At 40.3% G+C, this 27,509-nt stretch overlaps 1 protein-coding gene across 1 annotated transcript; it reads right to left on the reverse strand.

The window, feature by feature from the left end:
• Positions 1-1,104: 1,104 nt before the first annotated feature.
• Positions 1,105-7,139, reverse strand: camkk1b (calcium/calmodulin-dependent protein kinase kinase 1, alpha b). The gene is made up of 16 exons (XM_026376993.1): positions 6,873-7,139; positions 6,743-6,790; positions 6,595-6,648; positions 6,468-6,519; positions 6,251-6,384; positions 5,938-5,974; positions 5,806-5,827; positions 5,612-5,700; positions 4,871-5,070; positions 4,678-4,731; positions 4,506-4,579; positions 3,668-3,755; positions 3,426-3,554; positions 2,971-3,074; positions 1,634-1,684; positions 1,105-1,314 (listed from the first exon to the last, which is right to left on the reverse strand). The coding sequence occupies exons 1-16, from the start codon at positions 7,122-7,124 to the stop codon at positions 1,233-1,235; spliced, it is 1,470 nt and encodes a 489-aa protein (XP_026232778.1). The 5' UTR covers positions 7,125-7,139; the 3' UTR covers positions 1,105-1,232.
• Positions 7,140-27,509: the final 20,370 nt, after the last annotated feature.

The raw sequence follows: 27,509 nt of genomic DNA on the forward strand, positions 1-27,509 counted from the left end.
GTATTACTACACATGATCTTCCTCTCAGTAAATATGAAGTAGTTCAAATTAGTCTCACATCACATCATCAACTCCAGCTTGCCCATAATAATGCTGTACTATGTGAAATGTGCTGTGTTTCTTGACGTAATGTAAATGTGAACCTATACATCTTAAATCACTATACCAACTACCATAACCACCTAATCCAATATAAGTATGCCTAACTGCTATTTCTTATTTCTTATTAATATTATTAATTGATTTTATCATATAACCTGCTGAAGCATGAGGTTCAAATGTCAGGACTGCATCATTTTTGTGGACATGCTAGGGGCTGTTTTTTAAACATTTTATAACTGGACTTGTCAGACCAGTGACCTTGGAGCAGAAAGCTGCGTGGTGCTGTGCTCAAGGGCACTTCAGCAACATGACCTTCTGGCACATGGCCGATCTCCTCCCTCACAGCACGATGCTGTCCTCTGCTGGTCTGGAAAAGGGAAGTGCATTTGATAGTGAAAAGGGCTTTAATAGAGTAGAACAGATAACTGACTGGAGATTCAGAGCAGGTTTTACATATTTTGGAGGACTGACACAAATGAATGGTGATGTAAGGCTATGTGTATTTGTGCCTTGATTAAAACAGTATTTTTTCAGGACAAATTAAAATGCTATTAATGCTCAAATGCCATTAACCACTTGGAAAACAAAGCTGACAGTGGGACCTTGCTGAATGAATAACTGATAAGCAGCATAACAAGGTAATCCAAGGACAGAACAAACACAAACCAGTGCACAGGTTGTCATGAGGCTGCTGCCCTCTAGTGCTCCACAGACAACACAACACGACTGTGACAGTGCTGCAGGGACAGTAAGATCAGGTGCACTTACACAGAACCAACAGACTTTTTCTGCATCATCCTTCAGCAGCAGTGTTTAAAATGACAACTTTTATTTTCAACATCTGTAGGAAAATGTAAAAATATTTTCTATATAAACTTTATTTACATGTAGAAATTAACACTGGAGTGAACAAGCAGAGTGGACAGAATCCAACCTAATCTCATCTGCTATGTTGTTATGAATTAACTTACCATCCGTTTATTATAATTATTTTCAACAAGTTAGACAAAATACAAGTACATAAAGACAGCAGACATGAAGCTCAAGATAAGATTAGGAGGAAGAAGGGTACAAAACATTTTCATTTTCTTCACGCGCTTGTTATTGTTAATGTGTCTGCATGTGTCTGTTTAATCTGTACACTCTGTAACTGTGTCGACCTCGTACAAGTCCTCCAGCTCTCCGTCTCTGCTCCCTTCATTGCTGACTTTCCTGTGGGTGACATACAAGACTCCATCATGTTGGTGCAGGCACTAAGTGAGATGGTAGGATGGGATGGAGGTGCTCCTCCACAGCACAGCTCATCACTTTCTACCCACTTGCACGGCGAGAGGACACGAGAGAGGACGAAAAGCCAACACAAAGCACTCAGCAGCAGCAACCCGTGTGTGTCCGTGTATTTTTGGTACAGCTCAGTGTTGAGAGCTTTGTGTTGTCTCGCTCAAATCCTCTTAAGGTTGAACAAACAGCTGATGAGCTGTGCTGAGTGTGAAGCGTATGAGCTCGGCCTAAATGCTTTTAGAAAATGTACCTCAAGGAAGGATGAAGCTGAGGCGAAGACCCTGATAAGCCCCAAGAACCACTGCAAAACAGAGATGTGATGTGAGCTGCCAGAATTGAACCGCGACCAGTCCATAACACAATTAATGATCACCACAGATTTTATTCACCAGCCAGGGAAACAGTTATAACAAGTAGGTTTTTCCTAAAACTGTGTGACGCGTTGAACCTCAAAATGGGGATTGACTGAGATGGCTAGGGTGGAAAGGACACAGGACATTTAGGAAGGATAAGTTTGTTTGTTTGAGAGTTAATGAGAAACCTGACGCAGCTCTAGTTGGTGTGCGGATAGTAAAGTTACAGGCAGCAGCTGGTTATCTTAACTTAGCATAAATACTGTCAACCTCAATAGATACATGGTATTACTGTGCTTCTGCTCCAGAACACATGGATACAGGACTAAAGCTTTATCACAGGTCCATAAAATAATCCAATTACTCTTTTTTAACAAATGTTTTCCAGTGTAGTTAATTCATGAAGCTTGTTCCAGACAAACATGGCTGAGACTGTGATGTAATTGGCTGTTGCTCGAGCAGCAGCTTGAATAGAATTGAATTAAGTTTGAATAAGATCTGCGATAAACTCAGAACGTCCATTTTCTAATAATAATAATGAGCTATAATTATGTACAAGGCATCATCCCTCTAAGATGACTTTAAATATTCTCATCGTCTTCCAGTCAGCTATAGCATTAAAATGCAGCATGAAACATTAACCATTATTGTTTTAAAAAATTGTTATGCTATAAGCATAAATTGCCATTTCAGCATTAACACATCACATGTGTCAGGTGGACAGTCAGCCTGCTCTCTATAGATTTAGGTGTGGGAGACAGCAGTGCTGTGTACTGTTGCACTGGTGGTGTGGAGGAGGATGTAGCTGCAGCTCCACATCTCTTTACATGAAGGTGTAATTAGCTGTGCCAGTGGCCCCCCACAGATAGGACTGGCTTGTTAATGGAAAACAAAAGCAGCGCAGCCTTCATTACTGCTGCCACAGGGGTTTCCTTTTAGCTTATCAGGAGAGGACAAATGCTTTTATCTGCCTGAGCGTGCTGCTGATTTCAGGAGGAAAACAAAACCAAATGAATAGAGTAGAAGAGCGAGTCAGTCTACAAAGATTACCGGTCTATGCATGATAGCAGATCTAACCGATTTAACAAATGAGAGGCACAGCACATATGTAGACTATGAATCTGTGTTTGTATCCAGGCATCTGCTGCTTTGTTTTGTTAAAGGCCTAATCGCAGAGCAGGCAGTTTGGCAGAGCGGAGCAGACAGGATTTGCAGATTTGAGTAGGCTACTTACGTAAGAAGACCTCCAGGGGCAGACATGGACCTCTCCGCCCGTCTGCCCTGACACTCGAAGGGATTACTGAAAGACCGCTTCCTCAGCATGGACTTCACCAGAATCTGCAGTGGACATAAGAGAGAGAATGAACAAAGACACCAGAGAAAAATGTATGCTTTTAAATGGCAAATTGGTACTGGTGTTGTTTCCAACTACTAGAGACTACAGGTGAAATTCAAGTGCAAGAGCCCTGTAGATGTAACTGGTTTAGATACAGAGGACATGTAAAGAACAGTTTAAGTGAAAATTGTGATAAAAACCCGAGTCTGTCTGTACATAGTCAGTACCCCTTACCACTGAGGGGAATTTAACAGGAGACCTACTGTGTGAGCAACCAGTGGACCGTGATGCTGTAATTGAAATACTGTGGACACTGTGGTATTCTAAGATTTAAACAGTGATGTGCCACTGACCACAGTGGAAAGACTGGGGATGAGCTTGACGCTGTTCTGAACCTCCTCCTCAGTGACCTCCACCGCCGTGCAGTGCTCCTCCTCCAGAGGGAGGGGACTGGAGTCGTTTTCTGTGACCCACGGGTGTAGCTGTAAGGACACACATTTAAAAACCATCGCTATTTAAAAAAAAAACCCAAACTGAAACATAGATTAGTAGCAAGCATGCAGTATTTTACAGCACATTTTGCTTCCTCTGTGACCTTAATTTCAGGAATAGTGATTCTTGTTTCAGGGCTTTTATCCAGCATCCGTTCAATGAGCTCCATCAGTTCATTACTAATGAGTGGCCTGTTAAAAAGAGAAGGTGTATTATTCTCTACTGCAGCATGTCACAGTGATTATCATCATAGGACATAGAACAGAAATATAACCTGTACAGAATATTAGGAAATACTTTACTTATCAGTTACCAGTAAAGTTTAACAGGTTTCCAATTTGTCAAGTCTGTCTTAAAGCAGCAGTCAGGTGCTTCTATGAACACTGAAACAGATTTTACTTGCCGTAACCATTCCACCTGTTCATAAAGACCTTTGATATGCTTCCTATGTAAGCTGGAGTCCAGAATCCACAGTCCCTCATCTATGCAGAACTGTATTCAAGATTATTTGAAGACAATAAAATGCTTCAATCTTCCAAATTAGTCACAATAAATGGACATCTTCCATTGCTGCAGACCTTTTAGTAAAAATTCCTCCTTTTTAATATTAAAAAAGGTCAACTGTGGAGCATGTCAGCCAGATTGAATTAATACGGTCCGCTGAAGCTTCATATCAGCTTTAGATACACAGTAAATATATTTTTGCATAGCACAAGGATGTGGATTTGGCTACCATCACTTCCAGTGATAGACTTCAGGAAGAGATCTCTTCATGGACAATATGAACAAGAGGAATGAATATAGCAAATAAAAATCTTTTTAGCCACTGCCACTGCAAAGTATTATATTGCAGTATGTACCAAAAGCAAAATCATTTCCTTTCAGATGCTGCTATCCTACACACTGTAACTAGTAATCATCCAAAGCTAACGTTTGCTCACGTCTCTGGAAACTCCACAGGTTTGTTCTTGATCTTGTTGTGCAGTGAGACAATGTATTCATCATAAAAAGGGCACTGGAACAGGAAGAACAAAGCCACTTTATTAAAATGTTCCTGATAAACACTGGCCTGGCTTTGTTAGTCTAGGTGAACACGGCTGTGAACGTGCTTACCTTCCCAAAGACAAAACAGTAGAGTGTGACTCCCATCGCCCACACGTCTAATGCCTAGTAAACAAGCACACTAATTGTCAGGGATGCGTCATTACTGGAATGCTCTCAGTGGGCGTTTGGACAACATTTGTTGATCATTTCTCATAATTAAGCAGTAGAGTATTATGTGAGCATATGTGATTTCTGTGATCACCTTTCCACTAAAGCTCTGCTCCTGTTCAGTCATCATCTCCGGGGCCATGAAGGCTGGCGTCCCCGCCGTGCTCGACAGGTGGGCGTCCGTCCCCTCAAACTCGTTACTTACACCAAAGTCTGCGATCTTGACATGACCGTCGTCCCCCAGGAGCAGGTTGGAGGGTTTAATGTCTCTGTGGATGATCTTGTGGTAGTGCACTGGGCAGAAGGTGGTTGAAATAAAAGACATCAGCCTTAGAGTAGTTGTAGAGCAGCTGTGATGAACTTTGGCAGAATAGTGGTGTAATATGCAGTGAAATATATCAGTGGAGTACAGGTTTGTTAGCTGTTACTTATCTACTGAGACTGTCCACTAACAATTAGCTCTGCGTACTTGTAAAGTGGATTTGTGTCCATTTTGATTGCTATTAACCAGGCCTGCACTTTGTGAAGAGTGCAGTGCTTGTTTAATACTGAACAACTCTAAAAACCCACGTGTCTTCAGTCTGTAGCTGAACTTAAGAGCTAGAATGAAGGTTGCTTTAATTTTTTACTGTGTACTAGTGTTCCAGGAGAAATTTGAAATATCATGGTTAACTAAAAGAGGTCACTGTAGCAACCAAGGGTTACTGTGACAGATATACAGTGTAAGCACGCTCATATAGTTTATAGTTTAAAGACTTTATTTAACACACCTGAACAGTTCTTTTATGTGTTGTTTTTAACTACATGTATGTGGCGTTAATCATGAAATCCTTACAGTACTCTATTCCCAGGACGATGTCTCTGAAGTAGAAGCGAGCCTGCTCCTCTGTGAAAGGGTCGTCTGTAGGCACCTCCATCACCGGGCTAATCAACGTGAGAGGTGAGTGACAGCAGCAAAGTCATTTACCATTTATACTGCACAATATCCACTCAGATTTGAAAAGTGGAAATAAAAGCACAAAAACGTACCCTTTTGTCATCAATTCGAAGACTTGCAGATAAATAATCAGATTTAAAAACTTATTACTTTAGCACTTGTATTGTATTAATACATGAAGAGAAACATTTAGATACTGAAATATGGATGAGTGAGTCTCTTACCCATATGAAGTCCATCTTCATCAGGATCATCGAGCACCTGCAAGACAAATTCATTCAAGAGCTGCATACACTGCCCTGTTCAATCACCACCTTTAACCTGGACACAGGCTTTAGTATTCCTTCATATTTTATGCCTTTGGTTATTATGTGTTTCACAACCAGAACAAACATTTCTGCACATTAATATATTTTTCTGTAAGGTTTATGTCTATTTTACTTCCATGCTCCATTATGAGTGTCATATTTTAACTAGTCCCTGTCTCCATGTCTTGTTGCGTACAAAAGAAAATAGTTTTTCTCATCCTTTACTGACCTCCACCATTTTCACAACATTATGATGATCCAGTTTCTTCAGAATGGCGATCTCCTTGTAGACTTTTTCCAAAGGCAGCACGGCTTTAGGGAACGGATCCTGTGGCGAGTTTGATCCTTGAGGAGGCAGTCGACCTGAAAGTGCAGAGAAACAAATCACTACAGGATTAATGAAAAGTCATATTTAAGTGTTACCAGAGATAGAGGGGTTCACTCACGCAAAAATCCACACTGCCTCATCAGCTTCTTCTTCGAAACTACTTTCATTGCCTGAAAAAATGACAGAGTAAACGCTGGTTAGAGACACTTTGGCCATAAATTCACCATTTTTGAGCTTCAACTTACATAGTACTGTTCAGAGTCTTCATTATAAGCCAACTTCACCACTCCATATGAACCCTGGGTGTAAAAATGCAAAAACGGGTAGCTCTATTAAGCTCATCAGTCACCACCTGTGTGTCATGGAGAGTGCTGTGTTTACGTGTTTCATCACCTTTCCGATCTCTTGCTTCAGCTTATACTGGTTGAGCTGGACACAGTCCTACACGAACGTGACAGTTCAGTCAGTTACATGTCTTTTTAGTAACACATTAATTTACACTCATCATTTAAGGACTCCTCACATCAATATCTGTGATGGACACGCGTTTGGTCTCTATGGTTGGTTGACGGGCCATGCGGCTCCCTCTCTCCTGCAGAGACATCTTCCTGTGTGAGATTCGATCTCTGTGAGAGCTGGTGGTCCTCGGAGCACCAGATCTGTAGCCGTTAGGCGGGGTCACTCGGTTGGCGGCCACATTCATGGCTGCCACCAAGTCAGCCAGCTCACTAGGGGGCTCCATGTCCAGCTCTCTGTAGACAGTGTCGGCGCTCATGGTGGGTTAGTCGTTGCTCACTCACAGCTGAGCATCCGGAACATTCAGCTGCATCACTGCACTGAAGGGTGTGAACGCAGAAACGAAAAGAGTTGAAGAGGCCAAGTTTGGTGGTTGGTTAAAAAAAACAAACTTCTGAAGCATTGTTTTAAACATGGCCATTAAACCATGTCACTACTGTACATCCTCTACCATTAAAGAAGTACTTGTTTTGATCTTGCTACTAATCCTATAGTTTTTATACAGTTTTAGTTTTAGAGTTTGAATGATAAAACAAAGCAGGTGTTATAATTGAGCGTGTCTTTCATGTCACGTTTTCTGCCACTGGGGTGCTATTTCCTCAGTTTTGAAATGATGTCCCTCAGGGTGCTGTATCAAGACACTCCTGCTTCTGCACAGGGGAGCACAAATATGTTGTTTAAAAGGATATAATACAAAATAAGTAAAAACCAAACCAAATGTTCCAGAGAGAGAACAACTCGAGCTGAAGCAAGGGAGCAAGTGAAAGCCAGTTATGGAGAGCAACGCTAGGCCTGGCTAATGCTAATTTATGTTCTTTCTCATTGAAAAATGTTAAGTATTATTAAAAAACATGCTAGTAATTCAGTCATGACAATGTCTGTCACGTTAATGCAGGAGAAGAAAAGCAAAAAGGTAACAAACCAAGTGTTGTGTCAGCTGTTGACTCTGGCAGAATTGGTATGGTACTGGTGTGTTTAAGTGTAAGTAGTGATGCATTGTGCAATTTGTTGGAAAACTCTAAAACGAGTAACTTTGGGTTCAATGTGTGTCTTTTTGCTCCCAAACCGCAGAGAGAAGCTGTCTGTTGTGTTGTCCTAAATGGGCTTTACAAGATGCTACAGTCATCACATAACAACTAAGAGAACAGCAAAGCTTCTTATGTAACAAAGTAGAAAGCTTTAACAGGCAAGTAAACTAACATACCTGTACGGTACAGACGATTGCTCAACATGTACACATATTATTAAAAAGATTTATGCCTTTGTAAAATGTAAAGTTATAACTTTACTTGTAAGCTATAGAAAATATAGAATAAGGAGCTATTAAAACTCACTATTCATCTCAATTAACACATCACACAAATAAGATACTGTTACAATGAAATATGAGGTTAGTTATGTAGTTTACTTACACAGTGGACGTGTCCTGTGTTGAGGGCAGTTGTGGCCAATATGCATTTTGTGCTGCTGCTCTAAGGAAGGGAAACTCCTTTGTGTCTCAGTGCAGGACTTTCACTGACAAACAGGGAGGGACTGAGGCAGGGTGCGTCTTAAGGATTAACTGAGGCTACATATAGCTGAGTTACAGGTATTCATTGGGAGGCCAGCAGTGGTCACCTGAGTAGTACACTGTGTTGACTCCACCAGACTCCACCCTGGCAAAACAAGACACACAGAAAAGGTAGAGTACAGAGTACACACACAGCAGTGACAGCAGCTGTTTTAGATCCAGAAGTAAAGGAGACACATCATGAGAAAAGTCAGAGGGACAATAGATCATTTTCCTATGTAGTAGGGATGGGGCCTTTTGCCATTCTGTGGCCAGGATTTCACTTTCTAACAATACTCTGCCCCTCTTGGCAGTGTTGAGTAATTACTCCTTGCACCAGACCCTGGAAAAGTTGGAATAATTGTCTCAAATTGTACAAGTGCAGGGATTGTCATTCAATAAAGACATGAATTGTTGTAGACATGGTCCTCTGGATAAGCTTCAAGTTGGTGTCTCAGCTCTCTATTTGATACAGCACTCTGTTTGTCAGAGTCTGTCAGGATGTTTGTCAGTCAAGCTGTCACTAGCAGAGGCCAGTGGTCCTGTTCTGTCTTTGACCTGTGCCAAAGCAAATGTTCAAATGTGATTTAGACTATTGTCCTATTCCACCCTGTCTATTTTCGGTGAGGGTGTGTGTGTTGGGTGTACCAGCCATCCATGTGTCTTGCAGCTACCAAGCTGCATTTTGGAGACCCCTTAATATAGCTTGTACCGTTCACAGAAGGTGGATAGATAAATAAGAACTGCAGACTGTGAAAGGGTTGAATAGTTTGTGGTAGGTACAGAGTTTTTGTGACTAAGATTAGATACTGTGACAGTCCGGCCTTCTAATGGAGTCCCACTGGGATGCTTCTGGTGGCCCCAACTGAGTTGGCAGTGACATATGGTGACAACTGAGCCTTCTCCATGGCAGAAGATCAGCAAATCAACAGTTAAGTTCTTAATCCGTTTAAAGCTGTTGAGACAAAATTATTAAAATTATCAACAACAGTAACAGCAGCATTAAAATCCCACACAAATACAATGCTTTGCCGAGAGGACACACATACACGCACACACTAGCATCACCTTTCACTTTTCAAGGAGTCCATTTTCTAATTTCTCTTTTGGGACAGAGAGCCAGGAAATGAACCCAATCTAATTCATATCCATTAGACCTAATGCACTAATGACCTCAACACATCCATTTCCAAGACAAAGAAAACATGCACTTGCTCTAATAGAGAAAATATGATTGATCTGATTGATATGTAGATATCTCTCTCTCTATGTATATATATATATATATATATATATATATATATATATATATATATATATATATATATATATATATATATATATATATATATATATATATATATATAGTATATATATATATATAATATATATAATAATATTATTACATGTTTTTAGGTTTTTCTGGCACAGACTGAACTTTAAAACACAGTCCACAAATTTTGGTAGGTCAGGACTTTGGGTAAGCCATTCAAAACCCTGCTTTATCTCTTCAACAGCCTGGTTTGATGTGTGTTTGGGATCAGTGTCCTGCTGGAACACCCAGTTGTGTCCAACTGTCTAACTGATGGTCTGAGGTTAAGCTGAAGAACTCTAATGTGGTTCTTCTCTTCGTCTGATTTGCGTAATTCCCCAAACCAAACAGGCATCTGGTTATTGTGGTCAAACAACTCCATCTTTGTCTCAGCTGACAATAAAACCATCCTCCAGAAGGCTTGTATGATCAGACGATTAACCCACCATGAGGCGTGTTCTAGCAGTTTTCAGTTTATGGCTGCTGATAGGTTTTCTTTTTCTTTCATCTTCAGTAGCTTTAATACTTCTGTACAGTCATGACCAGGATACATGTAACTATCCATCACATATAGATGGAAAATATACAGATTATATTGCCTACAGATTTCTAATTAAATCAGAACTAAATCATAATAAATTTAGCTTTGATTACTACACTCATTCACCGTTGGATTTGCTTCAACATACTTCTGCAATGTCACAACATTCATTCCCGTCTAGAGGTGAATTAGTTTTTCACCAAGATCTTGTTTTAAAGAAGGGAGAGCACATCCCAAAGATTCTCAATGGCATTAAGGTCAGACCACATGACCTTCTTCTATTAGACAGTTCTTAACCCAGTTTTAGTAGTTTCATCAATCTCCTTAGATGATTTCCTTGTTTGAAAGAATTAATTTTACTCTTCTAAAACAGATTAACATCTTTTCCATAACCACAGGATGTGTCTTCAACATGTTTTATTAAGAAATGAAAAGCTACTTACTGCATCAGTTAGGGTTAAATAACTTGTTGGCAGCTGTAACATAATCATCCATGCAGTAATTATCCAATGGGAGGCTCTTACCTATTTGCTTAGCTAAATCCAGGCGGCGACTTTTTTTGAATGGGCAGTGTATTATCAAGTTATATAATATGAACAATATGTGTATGGACAGTAAATGACTACAGAGTATGTTGTTTTATCTCCCATGGGAACAACAGGCAGTTGAGTGTCCCCTCCAACACAGATATCCAGAGCAACATAATTGTATTTCTTAGGCACTGATGGAGCTTGAGTGATGCTCATGGTTATGAGTAGAGATGTGGAGATGAGCAAGTGCCCAACAGAAACAGTTTTTTGGATAATTTAATGCTCCACCTTCTTTGTTTTTCCTATCATATCTTAATTAGTTCTACCTGGTAATGAAAGGATAAAACAAATGGATTAATTTATTTCATTAGTAAAATTAGATGTATTTAGAGAGTAATTAGAAGTTAGGTGTTCTTTAGAGACTAGATGCATGGATTAAGTTCTCAGCTCACCAACAACTCACTCATTGTCCTCTCAGCCAGGTGTATACTAAAAATAAAACTGCTACAGCCTGTTTAGTAGAAATTCCTATTATTTATACTGTGTTGTTCTAAGTTCTGCCCGTGTCAGGTTTTCAAATATGCTGTTAAAGATTAAAAGAACAGGACATTCTTTTATTGTACAAAAGAGTTTAAATGTATTGCGTTGCTGCATTGAGTAAAGTAACTTTAAATGCTCACGTCCAGAAATCCCACCAAAGAGAAGTCCAAACGCCTTCTTCTGCCCTGGGGTTGATGCTGGTCAGTGTTCTGTAAGTAGTGGTTCAATGAACAGTGGAGGGCAGCTTGTGCTTTTATCCACAAAAAGCACAAGCTGCCTAGACCAAGTGCAAGGTAAAGTTGTCCCCATTCCTAGTTTGAGTCATTCTCTAAACAGATTTCATACAGAAACACTACACTAGATGGAAATGAATAGAAATTACAGCCAAATATTATCACAGTATTTGTTTGTGACAGTGGATGTACAGATTTATTATAAAGTCTGGCTTCACTTCACTCTCTGTGTCACCAGTTTCTCCAAAATAGTCGTACACATACAGACACACACACACACACACACACACACACACACACACACACACACACACACTCTCCTACCAATTTACAGGTGAAGACATCACAGGTGAAGATGAAGGCCCTCTATCAGTCTGGGATGTCGATTTGATGGAGTAACAAATGAGAAAGACACTGAGTATCTGTACTGTACATCACAGGAACACATTAAGGAAATATTTCATCAACCCTCCCACTCAACTCCACTCCAGCTCCTTCCCTTATCATGCCCTGCCCAGCCCATTACACTGAATCTGTCCTCTACTGTTGCAAGAAGAGAACAGCCCAAAAAGCAGATCAACGGTAAGACAATGACATACATTTTGAACTCTTTTTCTCTATTCACTTGTCTGACCATTAAGTTTAGTATTAAATTATTTGCACCTTATATGAAGCATTAAGGTTAGAAAGTGGTTAGTGGTGCCATAAAAGTGAAATACAAATCTAATGGTTTTTTTCATTTAATGTTCTTACCTGCCTGAGTGACAGTATGTGTGTACCTTTGTTTCTTGTGTCTAAATGTCACAGTTGGATCAGAAAAATGTCCATCTCCCTGTCTCTTCCCTTGCTCTTAGGTAAGCTCACTTCAAATAATAGAACAGGGATTTAACTCTAAACAAATAGCAGAAAGGATTTTTCGTCAGTGTAGACACGATGCTAGACATGAATTATTGTGTGGATATTGTTTGTGTTTTGTGAGTGAGTGAAAGTTTGACCAAAGCTGTAACTGATTTAGCTAAAAATGAGATTGTCTCTTGTAATGTTAAATAATTTAGAGGAGTAATTCAGCATTTTTGTAATAACATGTATGTGCTTTATTTAATTAATTAATTTAATATATAAATTAATGATACAATGTAAATAATAATTAAAACTAGTCTAACTTCTGTCCATTGGACTCAACAAAGTTGGAAGGCGACAAACCTGAATCCGTTTCCAGGTCATGCTGGGTACTACTACTGGGTACTACTGCTAAGTCTTTAATCATTATAGCATCTACATTTACATTTTGACAAGTTTTCACTTTGTCATAACTGGTGTGTATTTTAGAGGAGCTACTTTGTGTACTTTAGTGATGGACAATCTAGATGTACTTTTTAATACCTATTATCAGTTTTACTGAAACTAAAGTAAAAGTACGTCAAACACCTCATACAAAAGTTCTAAACATGTATTTGTGCTCAATTCTAAGGAGCATCTTGAGATTCTCAACACACTCTGACATGGCTTATCCAAACCACATGCAATGTGATTGCAGGTGTACCTGGAGCTGCACAGCAAGGAAATTTTGGCATTTTTACTGCTTGCCTCATGAAGAACGCAAACCTCAGGTTCAAACATCCAATCTATTTATAGGGTCCCTCTTAGAGCAGTCATATTCATTGGACTTATCTAGAATAAATGTGCCTTCAAAAATTAACCACAACCTCGTTATCCATTGCAGGTTGGAATGCTATTATGCCCCATGCACAAACTCTCCATCCTTCAATTGCAAATTAATGTTGAAGGGAGAAGAGCTGGGTACGGCATCTGATACTTCGTGCAAGACTTTTGAACATAGTCTCTCGAGCAGTGAAAGTGAAATTTTGACCTTCACCTGCATACTGACACGAAAAAACAGAAGCGAAGAGAAGCAAATCTCCATAAAAGGAAAAGGTTAGTATTTATTTTAATTTGCAAATAGAGAAATCTGGTGTTAAAAGTCTGGCTAAGCATTTAAACTGTCCTTAGCACTGAGTGCCCAGCAGCATATTTTGGTCCCTAGCCTCATGGGCAGGTTAATCCAGCCCTGAAATCTTCTTCAGTGGCAGATTGCGATTCAGTACACCATTAAAAAATGTTGGACAGAGTTCTTAATTAAGTTTAAGTTTTCAGTTCACTGTTTTATGTAGAAGTGGATATGAGGAAAAATGTAATCCTGTTTCTACAAATGAACCTCTTGTGACTTTTCATTTGTTGATTGCAGTCAGAATCTTACAAGTGACTGGTTTAGGATTCATGATTGAAATGTCTTACATCATCATCACATGTTGTGTATGTCAAACATATTTGCAGCAGCTTACTATAGTATAAATGTTTCTGTAATGCAGGTAAGACTAATGTAAATCAAATTGAAGTGGACACAGAAAAACTAACACTGGAAAATGTGTGAGAACATTGTCATCGTCCCAGCACAGAGGAGAAACTATTAAAAAAAGCCGCAAGCCATCTCCTAATGGGCTGGAGAAGACATTTCTCAAAGAGTCTCAAAGCATACTACCAGTATACAGCACATGTATTATTCAGGATATGTTCCAATATTCCTGAGTCAATCATTTAAGCTGTAACAGAGACATCTGTGCAGACTCCAACTACAATACATGGTGCTCCAATAACAGTTCCCATTTCAATTACAGTAACATACTGCATCTACTGTGTAATGAGTACATGCTCACAATAATACACACATATGGCCGTTTAAATTATAATCTTCCTTACATAATTATCTCTCCATTTTGTATATACAACAAAAACATTTAATTTTTTTTCACGAAATATTTTCACAAATGAAATTAAATCATTTGCTAAATTTGACACAAATGCCAACCACGTCTAATAGTCATGTATCAATTTTCTATAGCTTAAAGAAATAAATTTTCTAAAGCTTTAAGGATCCCTGCTGCCTTAAAATGTGAAATAACTTAAAATAAAAAAAATTTGTTGATTAGTTGAAGGGTGAACAGTGGTCACTGTGCTGTTTGGTATCATGGTGTTTACCACACTGAACATGCACCACAGAAAACTAAGGAGAGATTTGTCTCAGATGATTAGAAATAAAATTATAGACAAACATGTTGAAGGTAAAGACTGTACGACCATTTCCAAGCAGCTTGATGTTACTGTGACTACAGTTGCTCATAATATTCAGGCATTTAAGGTCCACTTGTGTGTTGCCAACCTCTCTGGAATTGGTTGCAAGAGGACAGTTGATGACAAACTGAAGAGACAGATAATATGAATGGTAACTAAAGAACCCAGAATAACTTCCATAGAGATTAGAGGTGAAATCAATGTACATCAGTCAGATCACACCATCGGTCACGGTTGCAAATCATTCATAAAAAAGCAAGAAAACACATACTGACAAGACACAAAGCTTCTGGGAAAATGTCCTTTGGACAGATGAGAGAAAACTGGAACTTTTTGGCGAGTCACACCTTCTCTATGTTCACAGACAAAATAAATGAAGCATCCAAAGAAAAGAACACTGTACCTACTATAGACTATCAAGGCATTTTGGAGGAAAATGTGCTACTATTCTGAAGTGGCCCTCTGAAAATATATGTTGTCACGTTTTGAACAGTTCTTTTCTGAATGCTGCACCCATGTTACCAACTTGTTGAAGCAGTCCTCTTAATTTAATTGCGTTTCGTTTAGTTGCAGAGCGTTGAGCCTTCAGGGCCACCGTACAGACGCTGCAGCGTTCACAGCTTGTGTTTATAAAGACAAGTTACAACCAAACTGTCTGTGTTACAAGTAACGATCGTTAAATTATAGCAGATTCCTTACAGTGAAGTTTCGTTCCTCCTACTCGAAAAGAATACAAGTATTCATTAAAATCTGTGTCTACCTCTCAGCAGCCCTCATAACATCTGTTTTTCCTGTTTTCCAGTGCGCCGGTTTAGCTCAGTGGTTACTTCTCCACATGATTGTTTCATAGGTCCATCCCTCCGGGGATCAAACCACGGGTGCTGTCTGGTGTTTTCTTCTCCTCTGCCATGACATTTTCTCTTTTATTTTCCTACCTATCATCATAAATAACACACAGGTTATTAGATCTACTGAGGAAAGCTGTCTCAGTTTAGTGATTAGAAGACTACCAGGTACTTCAGTGAAGCAGGATCGAGACGGAGGAACAACGCGTCACTGTGCTGTTGATTTGTTGATTTAGCTTTATTCCCTCACAGTTCGTAAATAAATGCATATTAGCCGTGGCTGCGTAAACATTTTACACTTAAAATTGTCAGAAGTTGTGATAATAACACTGTCACACTACCAGCTGATGATCGACTCAACACTGAACCCTCTCGGCTGCGATGTCACCTGTGAGGAACTTGATTTCCGGTTAAAACTATCAATGAAGAACTTCTGCTGACCAATCCTGAAGTGATTTAAATATAACAAGTTGCATTTTTGACTAAGTAAGAAGTTAATAACACCTTTATATTTATGTCCAGTCAATGGCTACATGTCTTGTGTTGCTTTGTGTTTCTCCTCAGAATCTCTCAGGCCCTGTATGGACACCACAGGTTTACTGTTGCATCAAGCTCCACCATTACTGTGGCCTGTGATTTTATCTCTGTGCAGGATCCTTATTGAAGACATTTAGACAATATGAGAGATCAATGTTACCCAACAGAAATGCATTCATTTTTACCTATTGAAATAATAACACGTTTTACATTTGCACTCTTTTAAAGGTGTGACGGCAAATGTGATGCAGTTTCTTCTTTTCTATAAAAATAATACAGATTATATTAGATCCTTTATGAGAAGTCAAATTATGTAATACTATAATTATATAGCCTTTGATCTGCAGTGTAATGCTGTTATATGAATGAGGTACCAATAACATACTTACTGGTTCCTGCTGGTATGTAAATGTTTACAGAAGACGAAACCAACACTGTGGTGAACAAGCCTCCATCTCCCATGACAGAAATAAAGTTTGTGATCCCCAAAAGTGATTTCAGGCTGGTTTGTCTGGTCTTTTCCCTTTGTTGTCTGCTATCTAAACTCAGAATCTTGACTCAAATTCAGTATTTTGTTCAGTTCAGTTATAATTATTATTATTACTTGGCAATCTTGTAGCAATCATTTCAAATATTTGTGATTTATTAAAAAAAAGTTTAGACTATATGTACAGATAACACCAGATAATTTAGTTTAGCCTTCTCATAAATGTAGCCATGCTCATAAGAAGTAAGTGTGATGATTTAATTCTGAAAATAACGACTAATTATCTTTATCTTTAATACTAAAAAGACTGTTTAATTGATTTTGTGGAACCATGCTCCAAAATTCTTACATCCTGATGTGAGAGGGTCTTATAAAAGTCTTTTGTGACCCAGACTTGTAAAACAAAATTGGCAGCAGTGCAGAGCAGTGGAGGATTTAGAGAAATTTACATGACAACCTCCCAGCACCTCAGATTGGTTGGGAACAGGGGTTCAAATGACACCCTCTGAGCAAATGTAGTTGCTCATGTTTCTTTTAGTAGCATGACACAATAGTCGACAATCAAAAGTACAACTAATCACGAAATGCACAACCATAAACAATACTAAGAACGACCAATAATGTGAAAATGTTTTAATTAAGCTAAGGAAAAAATATGTTACACAAGTTTTTCAATTTTTTTTGAAGTTATTCATTATTGCTGACCTTCTCTGTCTTGTTTATTTCAGCAATTTAAATTCTTCTGGACATATATGGTTCTGTTTTGAACAGTTGTTTTCTGAATGCTGCACCCATGTTACCAACTTGTTGAAGCAGTCCTCTTAATTTAATTGCGTTTCGTTTAGTTGCAGAGCGTTGAACCCTCAGGGCCACCGTACAGACGCTGCAGCGCTCACAGTTAGTGTTTATAAAGACAAGTTACAACCAAACTGTCTGTGTTACAAGTAACGATCGTTAAATTATAGCAGATTCCTTACAGTGAAGTTTCGTTCCTATTTCTCGAGGGTTAGGATTACAATTAAAAGCTGTGTTTAGCTCTCAGCAGCCCTCATAAGATCTGTTTTTTTCCTTTCTCCAGTGCGCCGGTTTAGCTCAGTGGTTACTTCTCCACATGATTGTTTCATAGGTCCATCCCTCCGGGGATCGAACCACGGGTGCTGTCTGGTGTTTTCTTCTCCTCTGCCATGACATTTTCTCTGTTATTCTGCTGATTAGAAGACTACCAGGTATTTCAGTGAAGCTGTGACATTAATACTGTCACACTACCAGCTGATCATTAAAAAAGTACAATGGCAAATGTGATGCAGTTTGTTCTTTTCTAAAAAAAGCATAATTTTCATTATTTCCTTAAGAACAAGTCCATTTATGTCATACTATGATTATACAGCCTTTGATTTTCAGTGTAATGCTGTTGTATGAATGAATACATACATATTTAGTGACTTAAATTCAGTGTTTTGTTTAGTTGAGTTATTTATTAATAATAAATTATTACTTGGCAATCGTGTAGCAAACATTTTAAATATGTTTGATTTTTTGAAAAAAGGTTTAGACTACATCTACAGTTGATACCAGATACTTTTGTTTGGCCTACTCGTAAGTTTAAAAGTATTCATCTAAAGCTGTGTCTCCCTAAAACCTTCCCCATTCATTTCCAATGGTAGTGCTAAACCACTACGGATGCGATATATTCTTGGCCGCTAGTGTGCGCTGTGGCGCCTTCTGGCCGCTGCCGTCCCTCCTCTCTCTCTCTCTCTCTCTCTCTCTGTCTGCCCTGCTTGTTCAGACTTAACTGTAAATGTACTTAAAGAATATATTCTACATTTTGGGAAGTATAAACGGAAGTTGTTTTTGCTGGCTCCTTGAGAATGACACTGGGTAGGCCAATACCATCTACCTAATCAAAAACCAGCTGATAGAAGAGGCTGCAGGAATCTTCATGGCAGTAGGGGCGATGGTTATGCAGCCTTCATACTTAAGACGAGCTGCATTCAGGGACAAAGATGCACAAGCTACAACAGTCCCTGAAAAAGAAGCATTGCTCAGTCTCTGTGTTGCATCCCTCACACACTCCTACAGAAGCCATGGGTGAGTGGGTCTTTTTTTATTATTATTATTTCTTCAAAGAAGTACAAAATATTCTAGTACCCAAAGATGACAAAACTCAATAATTTCTGTCTGTGCCACAGTGATGGACGTAGATGAAGAGCTGGAGAGGGCGATGCTGAGTATCTGTCCTCTCCCTCCAAGCGATCTGCACAGAGTTGTAAGACATTTGTTTTATATTTTTAAAAGTTACAATTTCACAAAAAGTTCAAATTTTTCTTGTTTTCTGTTTTAGTACCACCTGCTACACTGTCCTCACTGTCCACATCAACTGTACTTGCGGGTTCAGAACTAGTTGGTAATTATATTTCCTAATACCTTTCAATATATCATTTACAGCTAAACTCATTTTTGTCATTCTTTGTTGTTGCAGCCCCAGTTCAACCACCATTAAAGAGACCTTTGACTGTCACAGCTGAAGGTGCTCAGCACAGAGTAAAGTCTCATGAACAGTGTGTGTGACAGGGACAGAAACTATGACAGGACACTTTATACTAACTTTGACAATCTAAAAAAAAAACACCAGACACCATTTGTTTTATGTGTGAAATGAGACTACTGCATTATGGGTAAAGTCATCAGGTGTGGGAGCGTGCATGACGTCCCAGTGCTGAACCAGTTTACCAGTTACTATATTTTGGATGTGCTGGTTAAAAGAGGAAACGGTTCCTTACGACGGAGTTGATCTGTCTCTACTTCAGAAAATACACTGCTCAAACAGAAAACTGGAACACATAATCATTCCACTGTAAGTCCAAGTCCACCACACCTCTGGAATATAAACGTGTCCAGTTAGGAAGCAGCACTTCCCTGTGCTCTTCTTAGATGAGAGCAGGTTCACAATGAGCACATGTGACAGACGTGGCAGAGTCTGGAGATGCTGTGGAGCACGTTCTGCTGCCTGCAACATCCTCCAGTATGACCGGTTTGACGGTCGGTCAGTGATGATCTGCAGAGCCATCGTCTCGGAGGTGTGAGGTACCGGGATGAGATCCTCAGACCCATTGTGAGACCATATGCTGGAGCAGTGGGTCCTGGGTTCCTTCTGATGCTCTCTTGAGTTCATGTGGGACTCAAGTGAGCTTATTTAAATTGAAATTAATAATAATAATATTTAATTAGTGTTTTGTGGTATTTTTCTGTGAATTTGAATGAGATTCAATGTATGATAAATAAAAATTGCATGTTCATTTAACAATAAAGGACCGTTAGATTAACCAGCTTCAAATGTTCAACCACAGCTGCCAGTTCTCTTCCGTAAAAACAAGAGAATCTTCTTTACAGTTTACTGCAAGATCACAGAATATCCTTTAATCTATAATATCTATATTATATATATATGTAAAGGCAGGTGGTACAACACACACTGAGTGATGTACCATCACTGAAATGAAGAATGATCCATTTAGAATTTCATATGTGAGTTTACTTAAGCCAGCAGCCATTTAAACCTTAAATTAGCATATATTTAATAGGAGTTTGGTGAAATGAGTGAGCTTAGTTTCTCAGTTCAGTCATAACATGAAAAGTTGAGGACAGAGGTTTAATATAGTGCTGTTGCAGCTTTTACATTTACTTACATTACATACATATATATATTATACATATATATTATAAATGTTGAAGCAGCTTTTAAGCCTCAGTGAAATGCTGAGTTCTATATTGTTCAGGTTAAACTATGTGTTGCTGTTTGTGTTGTAGGGTTTGAAGCAGCACAACTGAAAGCACTGCTACACATGTGATATATTATGCGTCCAGTTGATTTTCTCTGTTATTTTCCAGCAGGTTCTATGCTCCGTTTAAGAACACCTGAAGAAGAAGAAAGCTGTTGTGAGATTTCCCAGCTCAGACAAGCTGTTTTCCAAAACCATGACAGACTTGTTGATGAGATGCTTTCCCAAGAAATGTACAAGAAAGTCGTCAACTGCAGAGGAGGCTGGGGGATTGCAGGCACGCCTCTGCATGCTGCAGTTTCCAAAGGGCATTTGAGCTGTCTGCAGGTTCTGCTAGCCCACGGCGCCCTGGTGGACTGTGTGGAGGTAAAAGCTCAGACCCCTCTCTTTGCAGCAACAACAAGCAGCAAGAACATTGTGCAGGTCAACTGGATTCTGGAGATATACAGCTCCAAGGCCGAGGATAGCTGCAGAAAAGTACAGAGAGGAGGAAACACAACTAACGACGTGTAATGGTGGCATTTGAATTGATATAGAAGAAAGGAGAGAGGAGAGGACAGATCTCGTTTGGTAAAACAATGGGACAAAGTGACATCATTGTCTTTTTTTAAATTGCTTTGTGTCACCTACGTGCTCATTTTTCCTTCTCGTTGTGTCTCCAGGAAATGAGATGATTAAATGTGTGAATGTGTGGTGTTTACCTCTGTTTCCTTATTAATACCTAACTTACTACTAAAGCTTTCCTCTGGTCTCTTTCCAAATTCCACCTCATTGATGGTTGATGTTGAATATTTGAAAGTGTTGGAGTTCACTAACACAGAGCCATTAATTTCTTTGGAAAACGTAGTTGTGGTTTTTCTGAATTCATTTCCAAAACCAAATCAGTTCAGTGAGTGGAGAAGAAATAGATGTCGAGGGATAAAGGAACATTATTATTATTATTATTATTATTATTATTATTATTATTATTATTATTATTATTATTATTATATTTAGTGAGATTATACATTATATTTTTAGAGAGTGGCCGTCTGGACCTGGTAAAAAATGAACATAGTGGATCAAGAAAAGCATCTTGGTCGTGAGAAAATGTAAATTATTAAATACATTAAATGAAATAAAAATAATAAATTAATACAAAGAAATAACGCACGTCCGTGCGTGCGTGTGCGTAAATACCATGGAAACAGAACGACGAGCCAACCGAGGTGACGTCAGGTGTGCAGACCTTGGTGACCTCTCTCTTTGCACTTGGACACTGACCTGAGTTGACCTTTTGCAAAGTCTCTCTGAGGAAGCGATCATCTGGAAAGCGAACACTTGGAGAATCAAAGCTACTGGAATAAAACCCATCTACTGATCATCTTACTGATCTTACTGCTACAAAACAAACACACTTGGACTTAATCACTGAGCTAGTGAGAAAACCCAACTGGTCCAGGATGGTTTTCAGCAGGCCTCTGCTCAGCCAGGAGCAGCTGCTGCTCGGGCTCGACCTCGACGGTGGAGGTAAGAAGAAATCGACTTTTATTAGTAGAAATGCAATAGTTTCTCTTCCTAAAACTATTGGAAGCCTTGTCAACCTCTAAAACTAATGGAACTTGTTGACATCACGTTCATTTCCTGTTGGTTAAACACAGATTTATTGAAAACTGCTTTTATTCGACGATTTCTTGGTGTAAATTGATGATTTTTTTACTGAGAATGGGCTAAATTTCCCGGGAAAGTTGGGGAATGTCTGAACAATAGTGTATTGGTTTGAAAACACTGCTATTTTGGTTTGAGGGCGTCGAAATGTCCAAAATGTGAATGAATGTTTAGTGGAAAAAGATGGCGCCCGGGCCAAAAATTAGAAAATGCTAAAAATCAGTAACTGCCGTCACCATGGAGACGATGGCAGCTTCAGGCGCGAACGTCGTGACGTCAGGACGCACAGAGGCTTTCCAGTCGGACACCTGCTGGAAACAGTTTAGTGGTTGAAGCTTGAACTGAAATGACATCAAATGTATCCTGAGACTAAAGATCTGCTAGTTTACTGTGTTTAGAGCTTGAAGTGATCGAGTTATGTTGTTCGTTGAGCACGGTTTAGCGTAATGAGTAAATTACAAAGATTTAGTCTGTTTTGCGTCGTTTGTGTCTGTAAATACAAAGTTATGAGTTTGAACGTGTTGTATCACATTTTCCTCTGAAAGTCGTTCCCTTGATTTACAATGAATTGTAAATGGAGGTCTTGTAGTTGACTCTAATGTATAGATTTACTGAAAAACATGTTTGCTTTTCCAAATGTTACATTGGACCATCAGTTAACAATCACAAGTGACCCAATGACAGAGACACTTATTTTGAAGGAGTCTCATGTCAGTGCACTTTGACATTTGCTTGCTTGTGTGTTGCTTCAGTGCTACGTTACTCTGTTCCAAATAGTTGATGTTATGAGAAATTCTGAACATGTCAAACTATGTATTGATGTGTTGTTTCCCCCTCAGGTGGCTCCTCTCAGCGCGGGAACTACGTGGTTGACCGTCCTGCTGGAGATGGACTCCCCGAAGTCATCAGGATTGTGGACGACGCTGAAGATCTCCCCATCTACGTCTCGTCGGACGAGGAGGAGGTGGAGGTAGGTGAGTTCTTGGGTGTTCGTCCGATGTCTGACGATGATGTGGCAGATGATGAGGACACTGACAGCGAGGAGGAGGAAGATAGCGACATGGTGGATGACTGGACCAGTGAAGATTCCGGTTATGACACCATGACTGATGATGAAGACATGGACAGCGAGGAGGAGGAGGTGGAGGAAGAAGATAGAGACGTGGAGGAGAATTCCGGTTATGACGGGGATGGGGACGACGACGTCATCAGGCCTCGCTCTCCTCTTGACCAGCAGATGCCATCAGAAGACTTCTGGCACGGCTGGCGACGAGTGGATCCTCCCGTTCCTTGTGCATGTCCTCGACACCCGATGTTCAGGCCACTACAGCTTCAGGCTCCGATTCCTGAGGAGCGACCTGAAGATGGACCACAGAGGCGGTCTCTTGCTGGTCCCTGTCGATCCGAACCACCAGTCCCTCAGAGGTTTGAGGATTCTGCTCCTTCAACATCGGGCCTCAGCTCTGCCACCAAGAGGAGCAGGGAAGAGAGCGACACGGAGCAGGTAAGTGCCAAGAGGCAGAGGTGGGATCTTGATGGAGGCTTGGACGAGTCAGCGCCATCGACTTCGGGCCTCGGACGTTCGACCAGCGGGAGCCGAGAAGCGAACCGCGAGGAGTCAGCTCCTTCAACCTCAGTCGTTGGATCCTACACCTTCAGGAGACTTTTTTTTCCTTTTCTACGGTGGACTTACGACAGCGACTCCGATTAGGACGTTCACCTTGGAAGCTGAAGCACTTCAGCACATTAGAAAGCTGCAGTATCTTTGTTCTTAGTGATGTCACAGGCTGCCTTTGCGTCTGGCGGGGCAGAGAATGCTTTGGGTAGCGTCTTGCACCAGGGTCTATTTGCTTCTTGTACCTTTGTTTAACTGTTTTTTTGGTGACCTTGAGAGCTGCTGATGCCACAGGTTGTCTTTGTTTCTGGAGGAGCTGCTGATGCCACAGGTTGTTTTTGTTTCTGGAGGAGCTGCTGATACCACAGGTTGTTTTTATTTCTGGAGGAGCTGCTGATGCCACAGGTTGTTTTGTTTCTGGAGGAGCTGCTGATACCACAGGTTGTCTTTGTTTCTGGAGGAGCTGCTGATGCCACAGGTTGTCTTTGTTTCTGGAGGAGCTGCTGATGCCACAGGTTGTTTTGTTTCTGGAGGAGCTGCTGATGCCACAGGTTGTCTTTGTTTCTGGAGGAGCTGCTGATGCCACACCTTGTTTTTGTTTCTGGAGGAGCTGCTGATGCCACAGGTAGTTTTTGTTTCTGGAAGGGCTGGTGATGCCACAGGTAGTTTTTGTTTCTGGAGGGGCTGGTGATGCCACAGGTTGTGTTTGTTTCTGGAGGAGCTGGTGATGCCACAGGTTGTTTTTGTTTCTGGAGGAGCTGCTGATGCCACAGGTTGCTTTTGTTTCTGGAGGAGCTGGTGATGCCACAGGTTGTTTTTGTTTCTGGAGGGGCTGGTGATGCCACAGGTTGTCTTTGTGTCTTTGGGGGTTGGATTTGCTGTAGGTAGCGTCTTGGACCTTGGTAAATTAATATCTGGTGGCTGAAGAATCATTCAGTATAATCACAATGGACCAGAGGAGTTTGATGTGTTGAAGGATAGAGAGGACTCCTGCATGGTGGTTGTGGATCAGGGTGACTGGGGGGGGGCAAGTGTCCTTGGGCAAGACACTGAACCCCAAATTGCTCCTGATTGTCAGGCCAGCACCTCGTGTGGTAGCTCGCTGTCATCGCTGTGTGAATGGATGAATGATGAATCACAGGAAAAGTTCAACACACGCTGGATCAGAGCTTCACTTCAATGCAGCCATTTACCATGTTCTCTATCAGGGACAACAGGATCCTCTCCTGGCTGCTGATTCCACTGACATCACATCTTACCTCTGGTGCTTCAGGTAGATCTGGGTTAAGTGAGGATCATGTGGATGGAAGGAAGCAGGGATTAGAACTCCTGAATAGAAACTGCTGCATTTAATGGAGGAAACTCTGGACTATGGGTGAACAGGTAAGTATGAATGTCACTTCATGTATGTCAGACTGACATGGAACGTAATGTCTTGTATTGTGTAGTAAGTCACAGTACAACAGTCTGTTCATTTCATGTACAATCTCATGTTTAAAGCTGTTAAGAATTCAAAGTGTGAATCCTACTTTGTTTTTTGAGTGTGTCTCCATCACAGGTAAGTTTGTTGGGATTTTCAACATGATCAAATCTCCTGCAAGTTTTCATTTCACTTATTCAATATAGCCCAGGATTCATTTGACCGACTGTGTTTTACTTCTGTGCATTTTCTTACTCAAGGTGCAGATGACAATCTCATGCAAAGTTAAGTGAATGACTAAATGTTCTGCATGTCTCTGAGTTACTTTGAATATTTCTTCTCACTGTTGGATTTTTCTGCTTGTTGAACCAGACCCAGGTCCTGCAGTCCAAGAGGTGCAGCCCCATGCAGAAGACGAAACCCACCGGACGTCACCTGATTCAGTGCAGCCAGCAGGATTCCAGTATATACACTACAGCAACCTCCAAGAAGCTACGTGGAAGACCGAGACCCGATGTCCAGAGTTTCCTTGACGACAGAGGCTGACCAGAAGGATGGATGACCATAGGGTCAGCTGGAGAGGAGTGGTCCCCTGTGTGCCTCAGTGAGTAATTTCCTCAGTACAGTGGTGATAAGCTGACGCTAACAACACGTACACTTATGTTAACAGTACATCTGTTGCTATTTCTTCTAGCACTGAAGCAGTTCACTGAAGCCCACCCTCCACCGCTCCACAGTCTTCAGCCTCCAGTGCGGAGGACGAGGACCGTCCCGATCCTACCCGCACCGAGGATGTTGTTCATGATTCCTCTGTGTTGGTGGGGTTGGGAAGCTCCTCACACTCACACAATGGAAAGTCACCATTTGACAGTGAACAAGAGAAAGCAGCAGTTCACTTTGATAGATGAAGCAGAAATCTGACACAAGCTTCAATAAAACACTTAACTGTTCTTTAAGTTCTGTTCTGACTTTCATTTTACCCACAGTCGTGTTACAAGGGGAGCTTTTTAAATAAGTAATATAATATAATATAATATAATATAATACAATATAAAGTAATATAATATAATATAATATAATATAATATAATATAATATAATATAATATAATATAATATAATATAATATAATATAATATAATATAATATAATATATGTATATGACAATGGGGTTAAAACAGTGATCCAGTACTGATCAGGATGTTAAGTTCGTCCCTGTTAAGAAGCATTTTTTTAAACTTCATCACTCTATTCCAAATAAATGTTACTGAAGTAAAAGTAGAAAAGTTAAAGTACCATTCAAAGTGCTCTTTATGCAGCTCTGTGTCAGATTCCTGTTGTTACTGTAAATCACTGCACCACATACAGTTCTACTTTGTGCCGAGACTCAAGCTGCTTTAAAGACAAACAGGCAACATCAGTGTTGAAGACACAAACAGAGATGTTGGGAGAATGTGACAGTGTGGATTTGGAGAACAGGAATGTTCACAGTAGCTCGTATGTTGCATCGTGTTGCTGATGTCGTGGAGCTGGTTTGGTTGTTTTTCATCTCAGTCCTTAAAGGAAAAGGACAAAAACTACGGCTACAGCTGCTCTGCTCTATTCTTCCATGTTCACTGTTTCTCATTTTTGGACATTTCAGCCTGATGAGTGGAGACAGGCAGCAGGAAACACAGGTGAGAGTTCTGATGAGAGTCCAGAGCCTCTGAGATAACAGAGTGACCCTGTGCTCAGTTTGGTTCTTCCCACCTGGGTTAAACCTGCAACAGGGCAGTTAGCTGGAAGAGAACCAATCATTTGAAATGAATCACTTTATTTTAACATACAAACAATTCACTTCCTCAGAGACACGTGGGAAGTCTGTTGGTCTCGTTTGTTCTTTGACTGTGTGTAACTCTCCACAGTTCACTGATACAGCTGCTGTGACAGATGAAGCTTCTGGAGACAAAGTTTCACACTAAGATCCTCTGAGCTGTGATCTCAGGTGAAGCAAGTCAGCTCTGTTCATTGGATGATAGAGAAGTCAGCAGCAGCACACTGCTGCTCACCTCTTGGTTTCAACACAGTATCATTATCTGATCTAGTTTAAAGGCACAAATAAGACAGGGATGGGTCAAATGGAAATCCATGAGGTAAACTGTAGGAGAGATGGAGTTACTGCAGCATTCAGCTCCTCCATCATGTGAGCTGACAGAAGCAACAAGAAACTTTTGACTGTCACAGCTGAAGGTGCTCAGCACAGAGTAAAGTCTCATGAACAGTGTGTGTGACAGGGACAGAGACTATGACAGGACACTTTATACTAACTTTGACAATCTAAAAAAAAAACACCAGACACCATTTGTTTTATGTGTCAAATGAGACTACTGCATTATGGGTAAAGTCATCAGGTGTGGGAGCGTGCATGACGTCCCAGTGCTGAACCAGTTTACCAGTTGAAGAGGAAACGGTTCCTTACGACAGATTTGATCTGTCTCTCCTT

Source organism: Anabas testudineus, chromosome 13, assembly GCF_900324465.2.
Source record: "Anabas testudineus chromosome 13, fAnaTes1.2, whole genome shotgun sequence".
In the NCBI taxonomy this organism is placed as follows: Eukaryota; Metazoa; Chordata; class Actinopteri; order Anabantiformes; family Anabantidae; genus Anabas; species Anabas testudineus.